Source organism: Diadema antillarum, unplaced genomic scaffold (genome assembly GCF_040938485.1).
Source record: "Diadema antillarum isolate AM-2024a unplaced genomic scaffold, OU_Dant_1.0 seq00001411_RagTag, whole genome shotgun sequence".
Classification (NCBI taxonomy): Eukaryota; Metazoa; Echinodermata; class Echinoidea; order Diadematoida; family Diadematidae; genus Diadema; species Diadema antillarum.
Genome location: NW_027272165.1, coordinates 726,345 through 751,032, shown reverse-complemented (window position 1 = coordinate 751,032; position 24,688 = coordinate 726,345). Strand labels below are relative to the sequence as shown.

Here is a 24,688-nt window from a genome sequence, read left to right as displayed (position 1 = left end):
CTTCTGTTAACATGGTATGATATTCACAAGATGTAAATTAAACACATTTCTATACAGCTTTGACTCTTGGCAACACAAGATGTGCTTGTGGGAAGAACTATGCTCCATTTCCATGAGTTTGCCACATCCTGTGAACTCATTTCAGCAATGAACACCCCACCACATCTTTTATGAACTAGTGATGTATGGTAACAAAAACTTACGGTGGTTTTCTGAATGACACATCTTTTTGAGTATCAATTATGACTACACAGGACACTCCAGCATAACTTGTAGTCATATGATATTGTCTTGGCAATAGTTCCCTTTTTTTTGGGGGGGGGGGGGGGTGGACATTGGTGAAATGAACAACCGAATGTTTGGCTGACATTTCCTGGAGCCATGCTTTGCAGGTAAAAGAGCTGGACAATCATTGCCTACATCTTCTACATGCCATCCAGAACAGGAAATGAAAAATATCTTGGACAGAGCTCTGATAACTTACACAACAGAAATGCGATGCAAAGTACAAAGGTTGTTTTTTTTTTTGACAAAATTTACAGCTTTTTTTTTGAGAAAAACAAGGGAGACATTTTCATCAACTCAAAAAGATGCAGGACTATCCTGCAATCAGCATTGAAAGAATGCTGTAACAAGATTGCAACAATAAAAAAACCAACTCAAATACTCATACAGCTTGGCTATGATGATGATGATGATGATGAAAAATGGAGGATTAGACTTCATGGAATAACACAAAGGAGTTTCACACAAACATATCTGTATAAAGATCTAGCAGTAAGATCAGATGCTGGAAAATGATACACTGGCAAAATGCATGGGATAAAACCAAAGTGAAAAAGAAGACACACCTAAACATGTGAGAATATCTTATATTGTATGCCATTCCTCATAAATTATGGAGGGATAGGAATAACATCTGTACATGTCATATCTGGCCCTTCCACAAAAAATAAAAATATTAAAACAAATGTAAAAAAACTAAAACTCTCAGATGCACTGCCATTAAATTCAAGGCCTCGGTCAACCCCCTCCCCCCAGCAGCAAATTCATGCACTGAAAATTTTCCAGAATCTTCTCCTCCCAAGCAGTTTTGTCTACTCCACAACAGATTCCACAAGGCATTCTCCACATGAGTGCACTTGCTGAAGAGATTTCACCCCGATGTTAATACAGGTATGTACATGTATTGTGTTATATTACATGGACCAGGAATGAGCTTGCTCTTTTACACGGCTGTATCTCCAACTTTGTGAAGTTTCCATTCATTTTATGGACAACTCGACAGAGAGCTAAAGCATTTCATAATTCCACACAAACCTGGTTACAAATGTAAATGTCCTCTTTGTTTCGGTGGAGTGACAAAACAAAACTGGCTGCTTTTGTATGTGTAAGAGGCAAGTTGCCTTGCAAAATTAAGAAAGCAATTCCTTAGAGGCATCCACATCCAGGGATAATCCCTGATCTCAGCTAAGCAGCGATGACGCACCATGTACAGTGAATGACGATACCATGAACTCGCCAATAACACACTCAAGACCTGATGGCACACATAATGAACACCGTGAAACTCTTGTTTCGCTTAAATTCCACTGACGCTCACTGATGAGCCAGGTGTCTGCCCTTTTTCTCTTTTTCTTGTTTAGTATTTTTTACCCCAATGATTGCATAGCACTCCTGATTTCACTTTGTTCAAAAGGGGTTTCTTTTGAATTGTCCAATAGAAAAAAGTAACTTGTTACACCGGGGCTACCATGCAAATCGAATTAATTTCATCATGCAAATCAAGTTACATATATATATATAGATATATCAAAAGAAAAAAAAAGACATTCAACATTAAATTTCCGTTGAGTAAAGATGCAAGACATAATTTATCTAGCAAGTCCTGACCCTTGTCAGTCAAGACATTCAAGTATCATACACGTACGTATGCTGCAAACACTTCATGCCCAAATATTCCCACCATGATGCCTCCTTGTGAAATGACGTATCACAACGTAAAAGTTTGTACAGACATGTAACACCGCTGTCATCTGCCGACATGTTTATAAGCTGCAACTTCAGTGGATGAGAGATTTCTTCTCCAAATTTTCCCTTTTGTGCTTCTTTCATCTTCTGAGAGAGAGAGAGAGAGCAAATTCAAAGGCTAACACATTTCACACCGAAAATCCTGTCAGGGCCAGACTCATGCTAAGATGTATCAGCTCAGTGAAAGCACAATACACAAATATATGCACAAAGAAAAGGTGACTACTGCCTTCTTTACCAAATGCGGGGATAATCCGCAAAGTTTCATTACTGGGTTTTGGCCACATTTTCTCAATTTGATAGTGTCTGTACAGGGAAATATGGTGAATATAGACCAGATTAATGTCCAAGTTTGTGTTGTTGCTGTATACAAGTCTTCAATAAAGCAAAAAACGACCTTGGAGAACACAAAACCTGGAAATATTTCCACATTGTGATTTAATAGGCATTACTTCTCATTTTAGTACTTCTCTTCATTTCTTGCATTTCTTATAAACTTTTTTTTTTGGCAACAAATACAGATATCAATTGTAATTGTTTCTTTCAAATATAGCATTTTGCCTCTCCACTTCTGCTGAAGTTTATTAATCTTTTTTTTTCTTCTTATCACTACTCAGCATTATGAACAACAACCAAAAAGAGAAAAAAATGAAGAAAAAAGGCACCAGTCTACTGATGGCAATGTATGCTTGATAATTCCCAGCAATCACACCTAGTATATTACTTGCAGTTAACTTCTCCAGTGCCAAGCAGTCCGGGAAAACTGGTGAGCCGGGTCTCACTTTCTTCCGCCATGTTACTCTCCCTCACATGTTAAGCAATACGTACACCTCACTTGTTTCTCAGCCACTATGAACACACCAGTACGCCGCGTCTCGGTGTGAAATTGTTCAGTGGAACTGCTCGTCCCCGAATTCACACATCGCAAGGTTTCCAAATAAACGAGACTGTCCTCGGAGAAGTATGCTGATCCCTAGCCTACCTGATACGCTCTTGACCAGATCAGCATTGGTAATGCAAACATCACTGTCGCTCGTACACACAGCCACAAGGAAACTCAAGAGTCGTTCTTACAATTACAGGCATTCTTTCCATGCACAAGACGACAGGTCAATTTATGTCCACATCCCTAGTCATTGACATGTTTTATTTGAGGGATTTAAAAAAAAAAAAAAGACAAAAGGACTACAAAATTTCCAGGTACTAACTCACAGACAAGGGCTTGCTTCCCACTGGAACACATCTTTACAATGGGATGACATACAGAGCAAATGGCAACATGAACCGTTGCAGTTGCAAGTATTTCAGGAGCATAGAACTACGCGAATGTCAATACCAGATCCTACCAGGTAGATACATTTTCCTGTGGGACATTACACACGCAGCTCAATCCACTATCCAATCATAGGTACAAAGAATGGAAACTCGTCACTGATCACACTGCTGGAGTGATACCACTCTGGCATCACTGCACACAGCAACTAAAATTTAAAGAGAGTTACATTATCACGTTCCTTTGCAAAAGCCAACTTACTTTGCTATGTTCAAGACAAACACCCTAATCGCTACACCTGGAAGATTTCTACTAGAAAACAGAGACAGCATATAAAATGGGGCAATGTAAAGAATTTAAAGATGGGTAGTTGGTCTGTCATAATTTTGTGATGATAGTGCTGAAAGAAAATAACTTCTGCTCACTGGCTATTATTGATTACACAACAAAAGGTTTGCCTACAGACATCAGAGGAAATGGGACATAAAATTGGAGCAGCCTTGCTTCCTTTATTCTATTTCTTGACATCCTCAGTGAACGTGAATTACTCCAAATGCCGTAACTGCAGTTGAAAATACACCTTTGGGAATAAATTACACAGCACATTATCTAACCACCATCGTATCTTTGTTTTTTTTTTCCCTTCATGGCAAACATTTACGCATACATGACGTTGCCATTACTTCATAGGAGTGAGGGAGGGGAATTCCTCCTCGTTATCCACCAGAATGGCGGACTCGTCGCGATACCTGCCTCCACGACCACCGCCGCCACCCCCAGCACCTCCTCCGAAGCCACCACGCCCACCTCTTCCCGCGCGATCGCGATCACGATCACGATCGCGGTCGCCACCCCGTCCTCGTCCACCCGGTCCGCCTCCACGTGGCCCGCCGCGGCCCCCTCGACGGCCACCACGCCCGCGCCCGCCACCCTGCTGATCGGCAAAGGTGAAGTTGATCAGGTCGGATGCTGCTTGCTTGTTGGGGCGGTCCTTCGGGTAAATGTCCGGGTGCTGAGAACGAGATAAACAGACCACCTGATGTCACCATTTCGCTCGCACTCTAGGCATAATGACAAGTGCCTCTGCAATGGCTTAACTTCTCACTTTTCAACAAATGCTGAACAGGTAACCTAAACTGGGAATTATTTGAAGGTTGCATTTAACTCTCACTTGATAGGAAAGGGAAGATAAGAACACTCACAGATGCATCTGACATCTATGAAATAGAATACAGTCAACCTAGCTTAAATCAACCTCGCATAAGTCGAATAATCGGCTAAGTCGAAGGTCTTTTCAACTTCCTTTCTCTTTATATGGTAATAATTCTAATCCCTTATAAGTCAAATTTTCTCAAAGTCCAAGCTATTTCTTCAGTCCAAATGGATTCAACTTAGACAAGGCTGACTGTATGGGACATTTTCTGCTGATCAAGAGTGCAAACAAGACGACCGATTGCAAGTTTGAAATATATATTCTGCAGTTCTAAATAAATATTTTATTATGTTCCATTCTGTCCTAACATGGGCCAAGAATGCAGCATGGGCAATAAAAAAACAAGAAAATAATGAAAAAAGAAGCAGAAACATGCATAAAGAACGCGGCTATAGGAAATACTGTACTTAAACCCTCAAGTTGGCATCACAGTGTCAACATTCATGAAAATTAGGGACGTTCCAAAGGGCAATCAGCAAGACTTTTGTGTTACATGCATTTCATTGGGCAAATATAGTGTCCAAATAAGGGAGGTTTTTTTTCTTTTGTGAGGACAGAAATAGATCAGTTTTAAGGGAGATCCTGCTTCATTGGGGAACCTTGGCGATTCTGAAATCGGCATGTCCACCATGCAGGCAGGTAATGGAACAATACACAAGATTTATACAGCGCCACTGTGATTTCGTGATTAAGTGTCAAGGTGCTTTGTGACATGACGAAAAATAAAGTAGAAATGAAAACAAAAAGAAAACTAGATATATCGCTATGGCGACTGATATGCCTCCGCCATAATGCATGGTTCTCCTAATAGGTCTATAGTACAATGTCTTGACAATGTGTGATGACAGTTTCACACAATTGGCAAAATATCAAAATGACAGGTTTGACACAAATGTGCTGAATGTTCACTTTCCTAGAACTAGGTTCAATTGGATGAATGATTAAAATGTCAGAGTGCAGGTATTTGGGGAACTGATGATTTTTACTTGACTTTTGACCCTTTTATAAGTTTATGCATTGAGTAATTTTCAAGGTATTGAGAAAAAGTATAATTTCAGTATCAAATGGGAAAATAGCATTATCTAAACCTGGCTTTTGACCTTTGACCTCACAGTTCCAAAGAGAATCACTGTTAGGTTGAACATGCATAAATATGCAAGTTTCATGATGATACCTTGAGTTACTTTTGAGATATGGAGGAAAAAGTGCAATTCAGCACTTTCACTTGACCTTTGACCTTTTGGCAAGAAACTTCCCGCAGAATACATATTGGGTAATACATGTATACATCAAGTTAAAAAAAAAACCCTTCAGGCATTGCATAAATATAAGGATAGTGATATTTTGAGGAGTTGACCTTGACCTTTGACCCCTGACCTTTGAACCATGACCCCCAACTTCCCTAGATAATCACTGCCCATTGGAACAAGCATATATACTAAGTTCCATGAAGATACCTTGGACCATTTGCGAGATATGGAGAAAAACATGAATTTTCAACCTTTTCACAAAATAACCTGTGACCTTTGACCTTTGACCCTGTGACCCTAAAATCCAAACAAAGTATTATCCCCCCAGGATATACCCTCATACCAAGTTTGATGTAAAACCACCACACGGTTCTTGAGATAGACAAAAACAAAACGGGACGGACATACGGACGGACGACCCGAAAACATAATGCCTCCGGCCACTTTGTTGGCGGAGGCATAATGATAATTACAATGTTTAAAAATAGCATGCCTTGTCAGTGAGCACACACAGTAACACAAATAAGTCCTTTATGTCACTATTTCTAGATATTTGCCTGCCATCTTTCTATCCATATACTGTAAAACACGATATTTTTGCGGCATGAAATTTTCGCCAATTGGAGCCCACAGCCTTTTACGCAGTACGAAATTTTCTGAAGTTGCCTCTAACATTCAATGCATATAGTGTAGACGAGAACTTTCATGTGCATTTTAATTTTGCCAATCTTGCTCTCGCGAAATCCATGAAATTAAAATGCATGCCAACACTCCCCGTTTTACAGTACCTTGTCAGCGTCTCCATCCTTGGCTGCCTCCTTCTTGAGGATGTACGTCTGCTTCCACTGCGAGTTATCTTCTCCCTCTCCGGCACGTCGCAGGTTGAACTGGCTCTTGGCACGCTCCTTGGCCTGCAGCTCCTTGTACTCATCCAGGGTCATCTCTTTATTCTCAGGTTCCTTCTCCTCACCGTCCTCAGCATTCACTTCATTCTCTTCTCCCTCCTTGGGAACAGATTCACTATAAAATAATGAGCAAAATGAATAAATGAATAAATAAACAAATAAATAAATGAATAAATAAACAAATGAATAAGGGCAAGTCCAAGATAACGCGCACGTTACGTATGGGACATTCAGAGACTTTTATGACCTGAAAAATAGTGTTAATGGCCTTTGATCATATTGAACTTCATCATGGTGATTGATATCTAGAAGAAGTATAATCATGTAAAAAATTGAGAAAAATGACCTTGGCAATTATATTCTAGAAGAGAAAATATGTGCCGTTACGTATGGGACCAGAAAAATTTTGTTTTTTTGAACATTTTTTTCAACCTCAAAACTCTCTGAAAGTATATCATTCTACAACTTGTAACTCACTGTGATGAAAGTCACAACACTCAAGATTATCACAGGTAAGTTTCATGTCATTAGGCAAAAAGCTCTAATTACAGGTTCTAATTAAAGACAGACATGACGTGTTACGTATGGGACAGTTACGTATGGGACAGTTTGTCCCCCATTCATTTAGTGTGTGAAGAACCATTTTTATGGGTATTTTGCATAATTACTGAAGTAAAATCAGTTGAAACTACTCAAATACTGATCCAGATTGTCAAGGAAACAATATTCCCCAAATATTCACCATCATAATCATATTCAATCATATTGTTATATTTTTATGACCAACCTGGGTATGCATGCCCTTTGTCCCCCATTCGTTTAGTGTGTGGAGAACCATATTTAGGGGTATTTTGCAAAATAATTTTGCAAAATACCCATAAACAAATTTTTGCATAATTATTGAGGTGGAATCAGTTGAAATTACTCAAATACTGATCCAGATTGACAAGGGAACAATATTCCCCAGATACTTACCATCATAATCACATTCAATCATATTCTATATTTATTATGACCAACCTGAGTATGTATGCCCTATTTTTATCAGGATAGTTACAGCTGAAAAATTGAATAGTTTAAAGTGTTTACTTCCATTGATGAAGGGCAGTTTGCCATTTAGTTTCAATAAAAAACAACTTGACACAAGAAATATTAAGTTCAATAAATAAGCAATACCTGCTGCGTGGAACCCCAGTGATCGAGTAGATTATGATGTCTGTCTAGCAGTCAGGTCATTGATTCGAGTCACACCTCAGTATGTATACCCATTAATTTTGTTGTGGCTACTAATGAAAACTGAATAAGGAGAATTTGTGTATCACTTGCAGTAAAAAAAAAAATCATTTTACTTTTTATTTTTCTATATATATCACAACCATTTCAAATTGGATCTCCATCACATAAACTTTGAATTCCTCTAGTCTTAGGATTTTATGCTCTTAAGTAATTCATATAATTGGTTTCCAATCATCTCTTTAAATGTTGAAAACTGAATCCCCATTTCTACAAAAAACTATATCATCCCTTTAATGCTGATTTTTCATTGTGTATTTTGCCATTTCCCCTTCCCCCTTTCTGAAAATTGTTCAGTCAAGTTCATGTATTGTTTCAAGTGTCTATAACTCAAAAAGTAGCTACAATGTGGGGATCTTTTCTTCAGGATGATTGACCATTTGTGTAATGAGAGACCTTCCCAGCTAGCTACATGCATTCACATGCAATATGTATGAGGACGTCCCATACGTAACGCATTTGTCCCATACGTAACATTATTTCAATGCCCAATAAAAAGTATTTCTCTTACTTTTTTTTTCTTTTTTCTCTGGTATTTAATTTCTCTAAACAATAAATTAGAACTTTCCAAAAGGGCATTAAAATAACCTTAGCAATTTCAGAAAAAACCTAAAAAAATGACCTCATTTTGTTACGTATGGGACATCTCATGATAGGACACGAGCTAATTTGCATAATCATTTGCATAATCCCTAAATTTTCATACCAAGTTAAACTGTGTGATGAACTTCTTATGTCCACATATTAATCAAATATCATTTGCTTTCCTTTGAATTAATATGAATTTTTATAAATGTCCCATACGTAACGCTGTGTTTCACATTTATGCAAATGAAGCCCTTGAAATTTGCATAAATGTACATAATATCATTTTTTCCTCCACGGAAATCAAAACTTCAACTCATAAGCTTCAAAATGATACCAAACATGTCAATATTGAGCAACGATGAAATTTTGCCTTCTGAGGGGACCTTATCTTGGACTTGCCCATAAATAAATAAATATCATCATCATCATCATCATCATCATCATTATAATCAAATAACAACAGAAAAAAGTGACGTTAAGGCTAATCGCAATATAAGGAAGTCCTCAGGATGGGCAGTTTTCTTCGTTATATGACAATTTTGTTATACCCAAAGAGTAAAGTATACCATATAAGCTGTATTATCACATAGAAGTATTTTCACAAATGAGGTCATGTACATTTTCGCGAGATGGTGCTTTTGTGAAATGATCAATTTTTTTATACCCAAGAGTGAGGTATACTGTATAAGCTGCTATTTTTGCATAAAAAAGATATTTTCACGAATGAGGAGGTCATGACATATTTTCGAGAGACGTTTTTGTTTTTGTGAATGAGAATTACAGATTTATATCACCTCCCTGGTTTTTCAACAATTTGACAGTGCATAACACATCTCATTCCAATGTGTGTGCACACTAGGTTGGAGAACTCAAAACAGGCAATCTGAAGTACTGTGTGTAAATAACAAAAAATAACGAAAATATCTTGCTGTACAGTATCTGACACAACTCTCCTACCTTAAAACAAGAAAAAAGAAAAGAAAAAGAAAACGCAATATATCGACACAAATGAGAAAAGAAATGACCGAATGAAACATTAAATTGAAACTGTTGTCACAATGTCAATCATTCAATTGAATTGTCTTTGAAACAATGTAGCATGACATTAATGTTCATTGCAAGATCTATGTAAAAGCACACAAAACAATATGATTTCTAGGAAAATTTGTTGGAAAGGATCTGGGATGACAGAAATTTACCTTGGTGCATTCTCGTTGGGTTCGCCATCTGTCTGTGGGGTCCATTCAGGGTTGCCGGCTGATTCGTCAGTGGCATTCGACGTGTTCAAATCCCTGTGGAATGCGAAGAGAAGTCACAATCAGTCCCTACTCACTGGAGATCAATGTTAGCAAGCCATCCACTAGCAACAGCATGGCCTATGCATAAATCTGAGTATCCTTGTTTTTCTGCTTTGTAACCTGTGCATTATTCTACAAAATAAAACTACAAACTACAGAGAGGTTATAAAGAATAGCGGCAATAGTGCCTTGTAACTTGAATTTATTGACTCAATATTCTGTGATATATTTACATTTAATGTCTTACTTTCTCCCTGTTACCCCCAGTCATTGTATAAAATAATCTTGCCATGGAAAATTATGTCACTACACTCCTGATAGTGTATCTAAAAAAAAATTGAATTCCATACCTTCAAGTACATATTCTTTTCTCTCTGAGATTTCTAACATATTGTACGTAACCCGCCTACAATTGTATCATTACCAATGGCAGTATACTTGTACCTACGGTCAATGCCAGTGGGTTGAGGGTTAAAAAAACACATTACACCCTATAGCGGATCATATGCATATCAATCTCACCTAGTCTTACACCTTTCAAGCTTACTACACTTCAATGCATTATTGCAATCTGGTCTCAACACACTATCTGGGAGCCCACAGGCAAGCAATCTGAGGGTATAATCCCTTCCAAGAATGACAACACAATAGCTACTCATGTCCAACCAAAGGAAAAGACTTTCACAATTGCTGCTCTCCAAAGCAGTCCAAGTAAGAGGTGTATCTGATAAAAAGGGAAAGGGATTAATCACCTAACAATGCTGCATGGCATAGAGTATTGGCAACAGATGGAGCGCACAGTAAACACCACAGCCACTGATATTTCAAATGGGCACACAAAAGAATTAAGCACGCAGAAGGCAGAAAAAGAGTCAACACAAACACTATGCGGGATAAACACTCCACTCTGAAAATTTGTTTGGGTCCTCCTTGGTCTGGGTATGATAAATTTGAGACAAAATTGGACAAAGTGACAGCACTCTCTTATATGATTCCAGCCCTAAAAGAACATTGGGGCCAACCTGCTCCAGGCAAATGTAAGGTGAACATATTTGGGTATTCGGTGTCTTAAGATTTACAGAAGATGAGACAACATAAAATACAGTGGAATCTTCAGTACATGAGTACATGAATGAAGAAGTCAAGAGTCAATATGCATGAGACTACATGTGTTTGACAACAGACAAAAATCAAAATGTGTTTGTTGTTGTTTTTTTATAAATGTCAGATTTCCTACAGGTAGAGGATTATCTCCCCATATCTCTCCTTCAAACTTCACTTACATGTATCATTTGTATGCAACCATCTTTGCACATTTTTGTTCTCAAAGCATTGATGATTTTAATAAGAGAATTGAAGATAACTCCCCATATTTCTTTTGCTCTTTTTTACATCACTCACATAGTTTAAGTATGTTCTACAAATCAATGGTGAAGACTGAACTATTTGAGCGAGTGAAACAGACGAGTTTTAATATCAATTTTCATATTGAGAATGACATCACCTTTATATCCAAAAGCTCAGAGAAAACCCAACATTTCATAGAATAATTTTGACAAAATTGAATCCCATACAAAAGATTACAAATATCTGTCTCTCTCTTCCATCTACTCTTTATGTCCAAAATCCCAGTTGAAATAAGTTGTGATTTATGATGCATACATGCCAGAAACATTGGGAATTTTGAGGACCTGCGTTGTCCCATGCAATGAGTATTCACCTGAATACTCAAGGGCACACCTTACATGTGGAAAGAGCTACCGCAGCAACACTACAGATATATCACACAGCTCTGTGCACACACAGGGATGCCAACTTTGTACACAGCTTTGCAGTAACTACAACTTTTGTATTGTAAAGGATGAAAAGGTATATTCTTGGTGGAAACACATGAAATCTACCTTTCCAGCAAAATACACGTACAGTGATACAATTTTGGGAAAACATTTTTCCATGAAACCTGCAGTATTTTGGGAAAATAAAACCCCACAAAACACTGCAGTATTTTAGGCAAAAAAAAAAGACACAAAACACTACAAGACAATAACAGTTGGCATCTCTGCACATGGCATGTAAAGATTCCACTGAATTTTATGCTCCACTCTCTTTGGCAGGTTTGTGGCCTTACTTGACATCATCCTTCACGTTGCCCCAGTTGTGCTGGCCACCGCCGTCCCTTTTCTCCTGGGCCTTGTATGAGCTGCTGGGAGACCAAGGCAGGAACGGTTCGGGTTGGATGCATGTGTGTTTGTGTGTGCGTTTGTGTGTGATGTTGGATACACACAATATGTACATGTAAGACAAGTAGTAGCGTACGTGTGGAGGGATGGGAGCAAGCAGGGGAAGGTATTGGAGTCATGCACAGAACAGGTAGAGAGGGGGGAGGGGAGGAAGCAAAAATAAAATAAGACTAAAAATAAACCCAATAAATCAGAGAATGGGACAATTAGCTGAATATCATTCTACATTTAAAAGCACAATAAACTGAAATAATGCAAAAATATAAGAACACACATGGGTACACTACAGCATAACTACATGTGGTATATACACGTATGCAAAGGGCAACTTGCAACACAAATAAAACAATTTTTCTTAACAATGTCATATACAATGGCAATAGAGTTTTTATTCATTCCCCTCCCAAGCAAACTACTATAGAAGTTGTAATAGCATAATATTTCTGTCCCAAAATGTTTGCAGATAATCTAAGTGAAAGCATTTCATGTCATGTAAACCTGCGGCAATAAAATCATTAGACAGAAATGACATGAATTTCAGAATAAAGGCATTCATGATTTAAAAACCCAAAAGTGATTGCATTGCACCCGAGAGAAAAAGAGTCATCAAATTGCTGATGCTCTCATCTTCAAATTCAAAGCATGAGAGCAGGATAAAAATACCACCAAGCAGCTTGGCAGAAGCTTTCTAATCTATCATGCTTCCACCCTGGTCATCAGCAATTATCGACACACACTAAAAAAGATCATTTTAGGACAAAATGCAGTTTCCATACGTCTGTCTCATACTTCCTTCACAATAACCTACAAATACACTCTCCCCTCCCCCTGGTGTATTTTTGGGTTTGGGAAATGTAGAGAACATATATCAAAAGCTTATCACAGCAAGATTACATAGGGGAAATAAGCAAATGATTTTGCAGAGCAGTAGGAATGGATGGCAAGTGGAAGAACACAATGTACATCAAGTATCTGAACCCATCCCTTCCCTTATTCACATTTATCATACAACAAACCTCTTGTCAGAGCCACTGTGTCTGTCAAACTCTCGTTTGTTTCCACGGAACTCGCGTCCACCACCACTGCCACCAAATCCCCCTCGGCCACCGCGACCTCCTCTTCCCCTTCCTCGACCCCTGGGCCTGTCGCCCTGGTCGCGGTATTCAGTGCGTGGGGGCCTCTCTCCCTGGTCCCGGTAGTCACGCTGGGGCCTGTCGCCGCCACTACTCCTGAACTCAGACGGAGCCTGGTTCTCCTGGTTCTCAAAGTGGTCCTGGCCTTCTACAGATCTCCTGTTGTCTCGGTTTCTTCTAAAGTTTGGTCTGTCCTGGTTTCCACCGCGACCTCCTCGTCCGCCGCCATCTCGTCTCCTTCCAGATTCTGTGCGATCATTTCTTTCTTGCCTAGAATCTGTTATAAAATATGCAGTACAGAGTGTGGTTTTAAATATTCATGGATTTTGAAAATATGTCCTCACATAAACTAGAACTTTCACGAGCCGATGTGGGCCATTTTTTTTCTGGAAGTGGATGTTACCATCGAAAAAAATCAGAAAAACACAAGACAGACATCAACAACACAGCCAGAATAGCGATCCCTATTTGCAGTTGGTGCATGGGCACCAGCTTTTTTTACGTGCTTTCACAACGTTTGCAAGCCATGTGAAGGCGTTCAGCTGAAGATCGCAGAGCACGCGTGCATTGTATAGAAATTGTACATTGTGCCGCAAGCTGAGCTACTACAGCGCATATCAGTGAAAACTGTGCTGGGTCTTGCCCTGGTCAATCTTGACCACTGCATTTGTCATTGGTCATATTTTTTATGACAGCGATAGTGTTTACAGATAATCTTGTCTATGTTTATATGAAACACTTGAAAATAATTTGCCCGATTTGTTTACAATGTGGTAAAACCCTAAAACTGCCGCAAATGGTGCATTTTACTCTCGTCTTTGTGTTGCTCTTCACATTTGTTATAGTGCTTGTAAAGATCTGTAAACTGTATTATGTAGATAACACAGCCTGCAAAAATCTTCAGTTTATTGAAGGAGGTACATGTAGACTTAACAAGAAGATCTTTAACCATAGAACCTGCTCACTGATTAACAGTAGCATTCGTCATTCAGCACTAGATGGCACTGTCGCGCACGTACATTGTTTTCTACGCACGCAGTGCTCGACTTCTGAGCCCATTCGCAACGATCGCTAGCTGTATAAGTTTATGACAGGGGTGCATTGATATCATTCTTTTCAAAAGTAATACGGCTGTATGGCAAACGTGTTTGAATCATAAGCCTGAACTACTTTTGCCTTCCTGTGTGCATAGGTTTGCATCTGCTACCTACCGCTAGTAGCCTGAGGAGGATGATCTGTTCAGCATGCTAATTCGAAATTTCGTGCTTATTTGTTTTGACCTTTGGAGTTTTTTGTACTTAATCGACATTGCGCAAAATATGGCAGTATCGAAACTTCACTTTTTTCAAAATGGAAATGTTTTCTGATTTTTTGAAAGAAAGATTTATCGACCTCGCGTAAGCGCATGTGGTAAGAACGGTACACGAAATGGACCTTGCAATGCCTGGTTTCAGTGAAATTGGCTACCTGATCACAGCCCAGGAGAGAGCTTCGCGGTTGCTGCTGCGGGAGTCACTATGAATGTTGTGTGATTTACAAGTGCCATTCCGTGTATACAGGCGCCGCGCACTGTCTCAGCACTAGCAAGCTCTCTACTTACGACGATGGGTGAATCGAAGCCATCACTACAATGGGAAAATCATAAACGCAAAAAGTTATTAAAATGCACAATTTTATCAAGAAAACAACAAAAAAAATTGGCCGATTCAAACACTATTCATGTCTAGATCTATATTACGTATCAATCTACATATATTTGATCTCATTTCATGGCTTGGTGTACATCTGATTTTCATATGATAAATGCTACAAACAGTTACAGCATGCATGTCCACTCATCTTTTCATAAAAACATTTTTTTCAGAGGTCTAATGTTACACATGGTTAAATACAATGTTGTAGATAGGACCCGTCTTCGGCACTAGATGGCGCTGCCGCGCACATACATCGTTTTCTACACACGCACGCAGTGCTCAACAAGCAACGATCGCTAGCTGTAGCAGGTATGACAGGGGTGCATTGATATCATTCTTTTCAGAAGTAATACGGCCGTATGTCAAACAACATGCTCGAATCACAAACCTGAACTACTTTTGCCTTCCTGTACGTGGTTTGCGTCTGCTACCTATCGCTAGAAGCCCAAGGAGGAGGATCTGATCAGCACGTTAAGTAGAAATTTCGCACTTATTTGCCATGACCTTTGGTGTATTGAGTACTTAATCCACATAGGGCAAAATATGGCAGGATCGATACCTCACTTTTTTCAAAATTGAAGTGTTTTCTGAATTTCTGAAAGGAAGATTTATCGCCCTCGAGCACCCGAAGGTGGTAAGAACGGTACACGAAATGGACCTTGCAATGCCTGTTTCAGTGAAATTGGCTACCGGATCGGAGCGCTTGGAGAGCTTCGCGGTTGCTGCCGCGGAGTCGCTATGGGAGTTGTGTGATTTACGACTGCCCGCGGACGCCGCACAGGCTGCGCGCTGGCTCAGCACTAGCGGGCTCTCTACTTACGATGATGGGCGAATCAAAGCCACCACTATCCCAATGGCAAAATCATGTACGCGAAGAGTTAGTAAAATGCGAGATTTTTTCAAGAAAACGAAAAAATTGACTGATTTAAACACTGTTCATGTCTATATTACATATTAATCTACGGATAATTGATCTCATATCATGGCTTGGTGTACATCTAGATTTCCGGTGGTGGTGGCTAAGATTGTAAGACTCGAGTCTACACTAGCTACAGTAATTTATCCCCTGGCTAGCTCTGCTCTGATTTTATGGATGCATGCAACACATCATATAATGTATGTGCTGGCTACAGACTACAGTTTCAGCTGAGTATTGTGACGACCATGGCCATGCAATGATGCTTTACAGCAATGATGCATTTACATTGTACCTCACAATGCCTCACCACCATTTGATTCATTCAAGGCCTATCAGTCCGGGAAACCCGCTCATGAGGACCGCCCCCGCTTACGAGGATGGTCCCTCCTCATGAGGACCTCCCCCCCGCCTCATGAGGCCCCCCGGGGAACGCCTCATGAGGCCCCCCATTCACTTCTTATTCATCTCACATCTGACGTATAAATTGTCGCAACTTTGCACGGTGATTTTTTGTTACACACACATGTCCACTATCCATGATGAAAAGAAGAAAAAATCCTGTCTGGAATGGCTGGCGCCCATCAAAACACGGGCGCCAGCGCGTTCGCACAATGCAAGACTGCCGCACCTAGCGGCCTGATCCGACTAAATATTTTCGATGCTTTTTTCTGCGGCTCTCACCTCTCCGCGCACGAATCAGCCTCATGAAGCTGAAGTCTGACATCTTTTTACACAAATTCGTAACGAGAAAAACTAAATCAGTACTAACCTGATCTTGTCCATATATTCCAAATTACTATTCCACACTGATAGAGTAGGTGGGTAGATGACATACTCCAGTTTGTTAGCAAAATAATCACTTTGTAGGTATGACGAGTTCACTTTCTTCGTCAATTCCGCCCACGATTCCGCCGCCCGCTTACCGTTTGGGCGCTTTCTCTGGAATCATCCCGCGACGCGACGTACGTCGCATCACATCACGCGTCCAACACATGTACCAGTCTGGTATGTGCTGGATGCGTGATGTGATGCGACGTACGTCGCGTCGCGGGATGATTCCAGAAAAAGCGCCCAAACGGCGGAATCGTGGGCGGAATTGACGAAGAAAGTGAACTCGTCATACCTACAAAGTGATTGTTTTGTTAACAAACTGGAGTATGTCATCTACCCACCTACTCTATCAGTGTGGAATAGTAATTTGGAATATATGGACAAGATCAGGTTAGTACTGATTTAATTTTTCTCGTTACGAATTTGTGTAAAAAGATGTCAGACTTCAGCTTCACGAGGCTGATTCGTGCGCGGAGAGGCGAGAGCCGCAGAAAAAAGCATCAAAAATATTTAGTCGGATCAGGCCGCTAGGTGCGGCAGTCTTGCATTGTGCGAACGCGCTGGCGCCCGTGTTTTGATGGGCGCTCTGCATCGGTTGATTAAAACTCGATTTTTGAAAAAAAAAACAGACAGGATTTTTTCTTCTTTTCATCATGGATAGCGGACATATGTGTGTAACAAAAAATCACCGTGCAAAGTTGCGACAATTTATACGTCAGATGTGAGATGAATATAAAGAAGTGAATGGGGGGCCTCATGAGGCATTCCCCGGGGGGCCTCATGAGGCGGGGGGAGGTCCTCATGAGGAGGGACCATCCTCGTACGCGGGGGCGGTCCTCATGAGCGGGTTTCCCGGACTGCTATTGTTACAAACTCTCGCTGCACACATGTTCTACTAAATATCACAGTTTACATAACAAAACATCATATCAGTCGTCCTACAGGCTCTACTCCATTGTGCTCAAGGTCACAAGGATGACCAGCTACGGTAGCACTAGCAGCTGGGAGTTCCGTCTTCACTCGACATGATTTCACGTGTATTCGGTGACCTTACTGCCCTACATGCATGTGTCGTATGAGCAAGTGAAGGACCATGATGAAAAACGTGGATGACGAATTACAATACGCAAAACGTGGGTAACAGCACAGGCAGTCCCTATAGTTTCACTGCTCATATTCTTCAAATACTGATTACATGAGCTTCCAAGACACACAATAAGAATGCTGAAATCTTAATATTGCTTAAATGAGGCAAATAAATTATGTTTCATACCGTCTCTTCTTGTTTTTTGTTCTGGTTCAGGTGCTTTTTTGGCAGACGCCTGCTCAGGTTTCTTGTGCTGCTTAGCATGTTTGCTGCTCTTCTCCTTCTTCTCCTTCTGGTGTTGCTCGTTTTCGGCAAATATATCTTGAGGATCTGATACAGAATCAAACCCCAAAAGGAATCGATCACTTACACCTATAGTGTAAGTGACATCCATGGTGAAAATATCCTTCGAAATATGAAGGATGATGAAGATATTTTACGCTATAAGACGCGCTGTCTTCCTGAAATCCCCGTCATTAAAAATGGCGTTATATCAAGCGTGTACTAAAATGAATGGGGAGCACGTACGCACATTTCGCTAATGTTTACATCGGAATCTACCTTTGGCGATACGTTCACGGTGCATGTACGTAGCATGCAGTCGCATTCTCAAACGGGTGCGCTGATAGCGCAGGTAGGTATGGAGGGTATGTGTTGTCGCAGCTAACATCCACAACGCACGGGTTTCGCGAGCCCGGCTGGCCGAATTCCTGATACGCTGCTGGTACGTGCACACGGCGAGCATACTGTAGAAATCGAAGGTGTTACCCCCTATACGCGTACGCACGGACTGTAGCATTTATTTCGATGAACATTCACATTTTATCGTATTTATCATAAAATACAAAGATTTTACTTAGCACTGCTTATTTGACGTGCTTTACAAACTACCTACTTCATTATCAATTTATCACTACGGGCTTTCATGTAACATCAATTGATAATCTCTTTTAATGTTTTATGTTATTTATTTGGCTATCCCTCCATGGATTATTTCCCCTAAACACTGTCCATAGATTAGTCGAATTTAAAGGTGACATTTTAATACAAAATTGCGCGCGAGTTTTGCGCCAGGTCAGACAGCTGTTCTGTGACTGTTACAGGCATCTGTAACAAATTCCGCATGATGATGTTCAATATGTAGTCTCAGTGTATCACAGAGTCATATTAGATAGTAACTTTCACAATTTAGGGCCTATCATCCTACCCGTGTCAGAAAAACAAAGACAATTTAATGCGACTTGCCAAAGCGGCAAGTCGATCGTCAGGGCTTCTCATTAGGCCTACTAGTACTAGTACCTTATTTGGAAAGTACATGAATATGTACAAAAATAGGGATCTCCTTGTAAAATGAGTTATTGTGCAAGGATCCAAGTTAGAGAAATTCATGAAATTTTTGGACCTTTTTAACTAAAAAATTAGAAAATATGAGATAAGCACTTATTTTGGAGCTTTATCTTCATGAAAACCGAGATCCATACGCATCTACCAAGGGTCTGGTCTGGAGGGAGTTTGAGTTTTTTAGGGGGTCCCTTTAAAGAGCTATCTGCACTTTATGGATCGCCCGCGTGTTCGTCCACACCACAGTACCCTGTAAGCGCGCGTTGAAGACATTTCCCACAGTTCCTTGCAACTGAGGTCATACGGCGCCAAATTTGTAGTCGGCTGTTGTGCAAGCGCGCGATATCAGAGCTGTGTTGTGTGTTGTGTGCTATGTGATACCTATGTGCGGCGGGGCGCGGCGGCACAATAGGATACGGTTGTTGGTTGTTTCTGCTGTGACGTGTTGTGTATGAGACCCCAATTCTAATCTGTGTTGTATTAACGACCTTAGTCAACATGGCCGGTATTTTGACGAATTCTCCTCAGAAAATAATGCCAAATACCATTATTCAGTCTCCGGTTCGTCCCATTCAACTGAAGCCGACGCCACTGAGTCCCGTGAGTCCTGGATTTGGTGATTTCTATCCATGGAAGTGGTCTGACAGCGCAAGAGACATCGAGCTAAGCCCGTCGAGTTCGTGCGGAGGCTCGCCGGGAGTTGATCGAGGGATGTGTAGGGGGCGGCCAAGGGCGGAGATGATTGCAGAATTGAGAAAGGCGGGAAGTGAGTCAGACGGTGCGATAAGATGCAGAATTTGCTCACGTATATTTCCCAGAGAGAAATCATTGCAGGCTCATCTACGAACTCACACAGGTAAATAAATGGACTGATATCTCCTGTAACCTGCCCACATACACAAGGCCCAAAATTAGACTTCTAAACGTTAACAGTCAGTATTTACACAACAGTGCATATATTAAGCTACTCGAGTAAAGTGTTTTAATACTGTAACAAGGCTGCGTTCACATAGAAGTAATTCGGTATTCGCTATTCGCTATTTGCTGTTCGGGCACCGAGTACACCATCACCCGCACCGTCAACTCACCATTCTATGCAGTGAGGATTTCTTCCCCTGTCCTACATCCCAGCAAATCTTATTAACAATTTTTTTGAATATAAACTGCATCATAATGTCAGTCTACATGCTTATTTTTGCTAAAGGGCAAATCCAGACCAAAATTGTCATTATTTCATAAACAAGAGACGGTATACGCTGCAAGAAAATCGAACAAGCTCAATTCCCACTTTGCTATACTATTCGCAGCTATTCGGTACTTTCGAATAGTGCCCTCTTATGTGAACCGGTGTGAGGAAATCCTATCGTTTGAGTCAATCTATTCGCGTGCCCTCGAAAACGAGCCCCAAATACCCGAATAGTATACTTCTATGTGAACGCAGCCTTAGAGAGTACCGGTAACGCACCCATGCCATGATTGGTACCGGGTAGCTAATGGTGCAGCGCCATGATTGGTACAGCCTAGTATTTATATTATTAGTAAATTCTTTGGCACACTGAAGCTAATGAATATTCATAATTCATAGCCTTGTTTTTCTAGATTCTAACATATATACATCTAGTTAGACCTCGCTATTTTATATCTTGCTAACGTTAGAGAGCAGTCTGGTCAAACATTCACAAGACCTGAACAGTTACCTGCATTTTCTGCAAGACATTTGATAACAATCTACTTAACTGTTAGATTCCCTTGGGGGCTTTGGCCTTATTAGGCTAATATTAAACCTTGTAATGACAAATTGTTTTAATGAGTTAAACTAAATCAATGAGATACTGATAGTAACATGATAGGCCTAGGCTGTAGGCCCCTGCCCTAACACCTAACCTTACGGTACTGCTTTTTTTTTTTTTTTCATTCAGATTACCTTTTTAATACCATGACCCAGGCTACTAGTAACAATAGACTAGATGCTACTTTTAATATTGCTAGAGTGTTTACAATCCCGTGATGATGATCTGCTTGGTATTTTATTTCAGGAGAGCGCCCATACAAGTGTGACTACCCAAACTGCGGTCGGGCATTTGTCCAAAGTGGTCAGCTGAAGACACACCAGAGACTTCACACAGGGGAAAAGCCATTTGCTTGCTCAGTACCAGGTAAATGATCACTGACACTGTGAACTGATAATGTGAGTCTATCATAAATAACAAGTGAAACAAAAATGCCGGCATGGATTAAATATACTAAACTACAATGTATACAAATTGTACTTGCTTCTCATCAAGTACGTTCAGCAACTGGATATACAGCTGTAAGGATTATGCTTCCTCATGTCAATATCAGTACAGTGCACTTCTGTTATATAAATCAAGACACGATCTTGTAGATTACATTTGTACGATGTGGGTGTCACACATGCCAAATTTCGCTGCTATAGCACCACTTATGTCCAAGATCTTGGGGGGGGGGGCTGATAAGGGCCAAATGTGGCTCCTAAAGGAATAGTGGATCCTTGTAAGCAAGCAAGCAAGCAAGCAAGCAAAAAAAAAAAAGATAACAATAGGCAAGCATAAAGTCACCTCCTAGGGACTAATGAGGTCAGTAATAAACATGTTTTGCAAAGTTGCAACACAAGAGGGTCATCCCCCCTCATGGATCATTTTGTTTTCTTAAATCACTCTGATGCTTCGGATGCAGGCTGCCAGACAAGATTCACTCACGCAAACAGACACTGCGCAGAACATCCGTATGCCAGTCTACGCCGCGAGACGACACAAGTGTCTGTAAATGAAGTCACCCGTTCAGATGAGAACAGCCAAGAGGTTGCTTCATGGCTGCAGAAGTAAGTTTGTCTCTTTTTGGCAAAGTTGGTGTACACTTCCCCCTCCACAGGCACCAAACAGACAAACTTCAAATCACAGGAATCATTCTACACATTGTGTGTTTTCCTCATCAAAATTGCAAAGTGATTGTCTCAAAATTAGATATGAAGACCTGAATATAAGAATGACCCAAGTCCAATTTTTGGCCAAATTCAGTTTGACATGGGAAATTGTAGCTTATGCATGGACTCATCTTGTGTATAAATGATAAATCCTAATTACCCCCGGAAGTGCCTGAAATGAATGAGTTAAATCTTATATTAATGTAAGAATCAAGGACTTGGGTCATTCTTACATTCATATTATAGCACCCTCTGTCATCCTTCTTTCATCTCTATAGCAGAATATCATGTATATGAATCAAAGAACAACCCAAGTCCATATGATTCAAAGAACGACCCAAGTCCATCACACAAAATGGTCTCTCCACAATTAATGGAAATGTTAATTGTCATAATAATATATGTTCTACTTTGTATATATACAATGGTGCCTTCCTATCATAGTTGAATAAAATATTATTGGACAAATAAAAAAGATATGAAGTTTTTTTACGTTTACTCGAAATGGTCTTCCATGGACTTGGGTCGTTCTTATATTCAGATACTCATATGTCTTCCTTTTTCCTTTTTCATGTAAGTTTCCAAACCTGACAAAATGTAACAGATAGGAATTGAAGTTCTAATCATGGTGACCAATCTAAAAAGTGCCCTCCTAAAGACACTGACTTCTGATAGTTTGTGTTTAAGTACTTGATAAAGTATATATTAGTAGAAGGCATGGGTGTACTTCCCCACACGATGGAGATAGTCCACATCATTGCATGGACTTTAAGGTCTCCTGTGAATGTGGGGTAAATTGTGAAGTCCGGAGAGAAAAAAACAAACAAACAAACAAACCAAACTGCAATGATGAAATGTACCTCTTACATGTATATGATTTTCTTTCCTTTCACCTTGTTTGATAATAGTGATAATAATGTTCCTCTTATGAAAATGCTGTAAATCCATGGTAGCTTTTCAGTGTTAACATAATCTTTCCAGAGGACACTATCACTGTTGCATCCCAGCACTGCATGTGACATTTTTTTCCTTTTTTCCTGGGTCAACAGTAGCATAGTGAATCAAACATCTTCAAGACTGTGTGTGCCCATTGGGATTTTGAACACATGAACCTCTGATCTACCAAATTTCCCTGATTCTGCAGGAAGCTCCCTAAAAATGTATATCTTTTCATGTCTTGACAAAAATTATTCATCATTTCCCTGATTTGGGAAACATTATGATTGAGATACATGGGGCACATACTGTCATGTATTTCTCTAATACTGTAAAAGTAGAAGTTTTTGTGCGAGTTATTTTTAACACTTTGCATGGTAGGATAATTCTATCTTATTTTCTATTCTGTGGAATTCAAATATAAAGTAGTATTACCAATAACAAGATAACATTTTGATGTGTTTTTATTTTGCGCTAGTGTCATATCGCCCTAAATGTGGGAAAATCTTCCAGTTTTACAGTAGCTCTCTGGAGACTGAAACCTGCCTGGTTTTAATATGTTAAGTCTGGTGGCACTGAATCTCCTTTGTAAGGGCAAACAGCCTCACGCACTACTGTAAAAGTGCATATTTTCGCGCAACTAATTTTTTGCGCTTGGCCGAGTAAGAAGAGTTTCACATGTTTTGATTCCGCGGAATCAAGACATCAACTACTGGAACATATGACATGCAAAAATGTTTGCATGCTTTTATTTTCGCGATAACTTTTGGTTGCGCAAAATGCACGAAAATTTCCCCTTTTACATTAAGCCACAGTCTTTAAACATAGTAACGTTTATGACTGTGTTTATTGAAACCTAACCCAGGTACGCCGACAGTCAACAGAAGCCAAGAGGCGGAGCCGGATCCACCAGCACCACGCCGACCTCGAGCCGCGGCTCACGGAAGAGATTACGCGCCATGAGCGGCAGCACCTCGCCCGGAGAGGAGGAGGGCGGCAGCGGAGAGACCCCCAAGAGGCGAAGACCGTCGGTACGGCGATTGCTCGAGGAACAGCAGGAGAAGATGATGGGGGCCATAGCGCTGATTGAGCTGGCTCAGAATTCTATGGCTCTGCCGCCTGTTCCAAAAGACAGCTAGACTGCCGTGGGTACTATCTTTTGGCAGAACATTGCTCCCTCTATCTTATTATGGGGAAGATTTTCCTTAGAGGAAAGGTTCACTTTGAATGAAAGCAGATGCAGCGGAGGGGGGAAACATTGACCAAAAGTTTTGTGAACTTTTGAGTGAAGTTAGATTAATATTTTTTGAAATGCTGTGAGCATGTAACTTTCAGTCATTTGATAGAGTGTCTTGATGGTATCATGGAGATAGCTGTCGTAGTCAGAGGTGGCAGTGGCATTGTGTGCCTAGTATCCTTTGGTGTGTACATATTATGCTCACAATTGTTGCATTCCTCAAAAAAAAACAAAAAAAAATCATAGCTTTTGTCATTAGTCAATAGAGAGCCCTCTTCCAGAAACAATACCACCACCACCTGACCAAGATGGCTGTAGACCTAAATGGCCCAACAGAACACTCTGTTTGATGACCTACTAATGATCGGACTGTCATCACATCTCCTAGCTGTCTGGTCATCATGTTTTGTTGAATGTTTTCTCTGCTCTGCTGCAACTGCTTTCATTCAGAACAACTTGGACAGTGTCGGGCCTA

At 40.3% G+C, this 24,688-nt stretch overlaps 2 protein-coding genes across 2 annotated transcripts; one reads left to right on the top strand and one right to left on the bottom strand.

Annotated features, from left to right (window-relative positions):
* Positions 1–319: 319 nt before the first annotated feature.
* On the bottom strand, positions 320–18,237 carry LOC139709188 (uncharacterized). The gene is made up of 6 exons (XM_071621140.1): positions 17,942–18,237; positions 13,108–13,501; positions 11,980–12,054; positions 9,753–9,845; positions 6,556–6,787; positions 320–4,316 (listed from the first exon to the last, which is right to left on the bottom strand). Exons 1-6 carry the CDS (start codon positions 18,147–18,149, stop codon positions 3,984–3,986), a joined length of 1,335 nt encoding a protein of 444 aa, XP_071477241.1. The 5' UTR covers positions 18,150–18,237; the 3' UTR covers positions 320–3,983.
* A 1,357-nt stretch (positions 18,238–19,594) lies between these two features.
* On the top strand, positions 19,595–24,221 carry LOC139709195 (zinc finger protein 367-like). Its single transcript, XM_071621145.1, has 4 exons — positions 19,595–19,952; positions 21,133–21,252; positions 21,794–21,938; positions 23,842–24,221. Exons 1-4 carry the CDS (start codon positions 19,595–19,597, stop codon positions 24,113–24,115), a joined length of 897 nt encoding a protein of 298 aa, XP_071477246.1. The 3' UTR covers positions 24,116–24,221.
* The last annotated feature ends 467 nt before the right edge of the window (positions 24,222–24,688 follow it).

Excerpts from the sequence above, each read along its gene's own strand:
- LOC139709188 (XM_071621140.1), bottom strand. The coding sequence starts at position 18,149 with ATGGATGTCACTTACACTATAGGTGTAAGTGATCGATTCCTTTTGGGG. Across the intron at positions 9,846-11,979 it reads AACGTGAAGGATGATGTCAA|GGATTTGAACACGTCGAATG; the intron begins GTAAGGCCACAA and ends CGCATTCCACAG. Across the intron at positions 6,788-9,752 it reads CCCAACGAGAATGCACCAAG|TGAATCTGTTCCCAAGGAGG; the intron begins GTAAATTTCTGT and ends ATTATTTTATAG.
- LOC139709195 (XM_071621145.1), top strand. The coding sequence starts at position 19,595 with ATGGCCGGTATTTTGACGAATTCTCCTCAGAAAATAATGCCAAATACC. Across the intron at positions 21,253-21,793 it reads ATTTGCTTGCTCAGTACCAG|GCTGCCAGACAAGATTCACT; the intron begins GTAAATGATCAC and ends CTTCGGATGCAG. Across the intron at positions 21,939-23,841 it reads GTTGCTTCATGGCTGCAGAA|GTACGCCGACAGTCAACAGA; the intron begins GTAAGTTTGTCT and ends AACCTAACCCAG.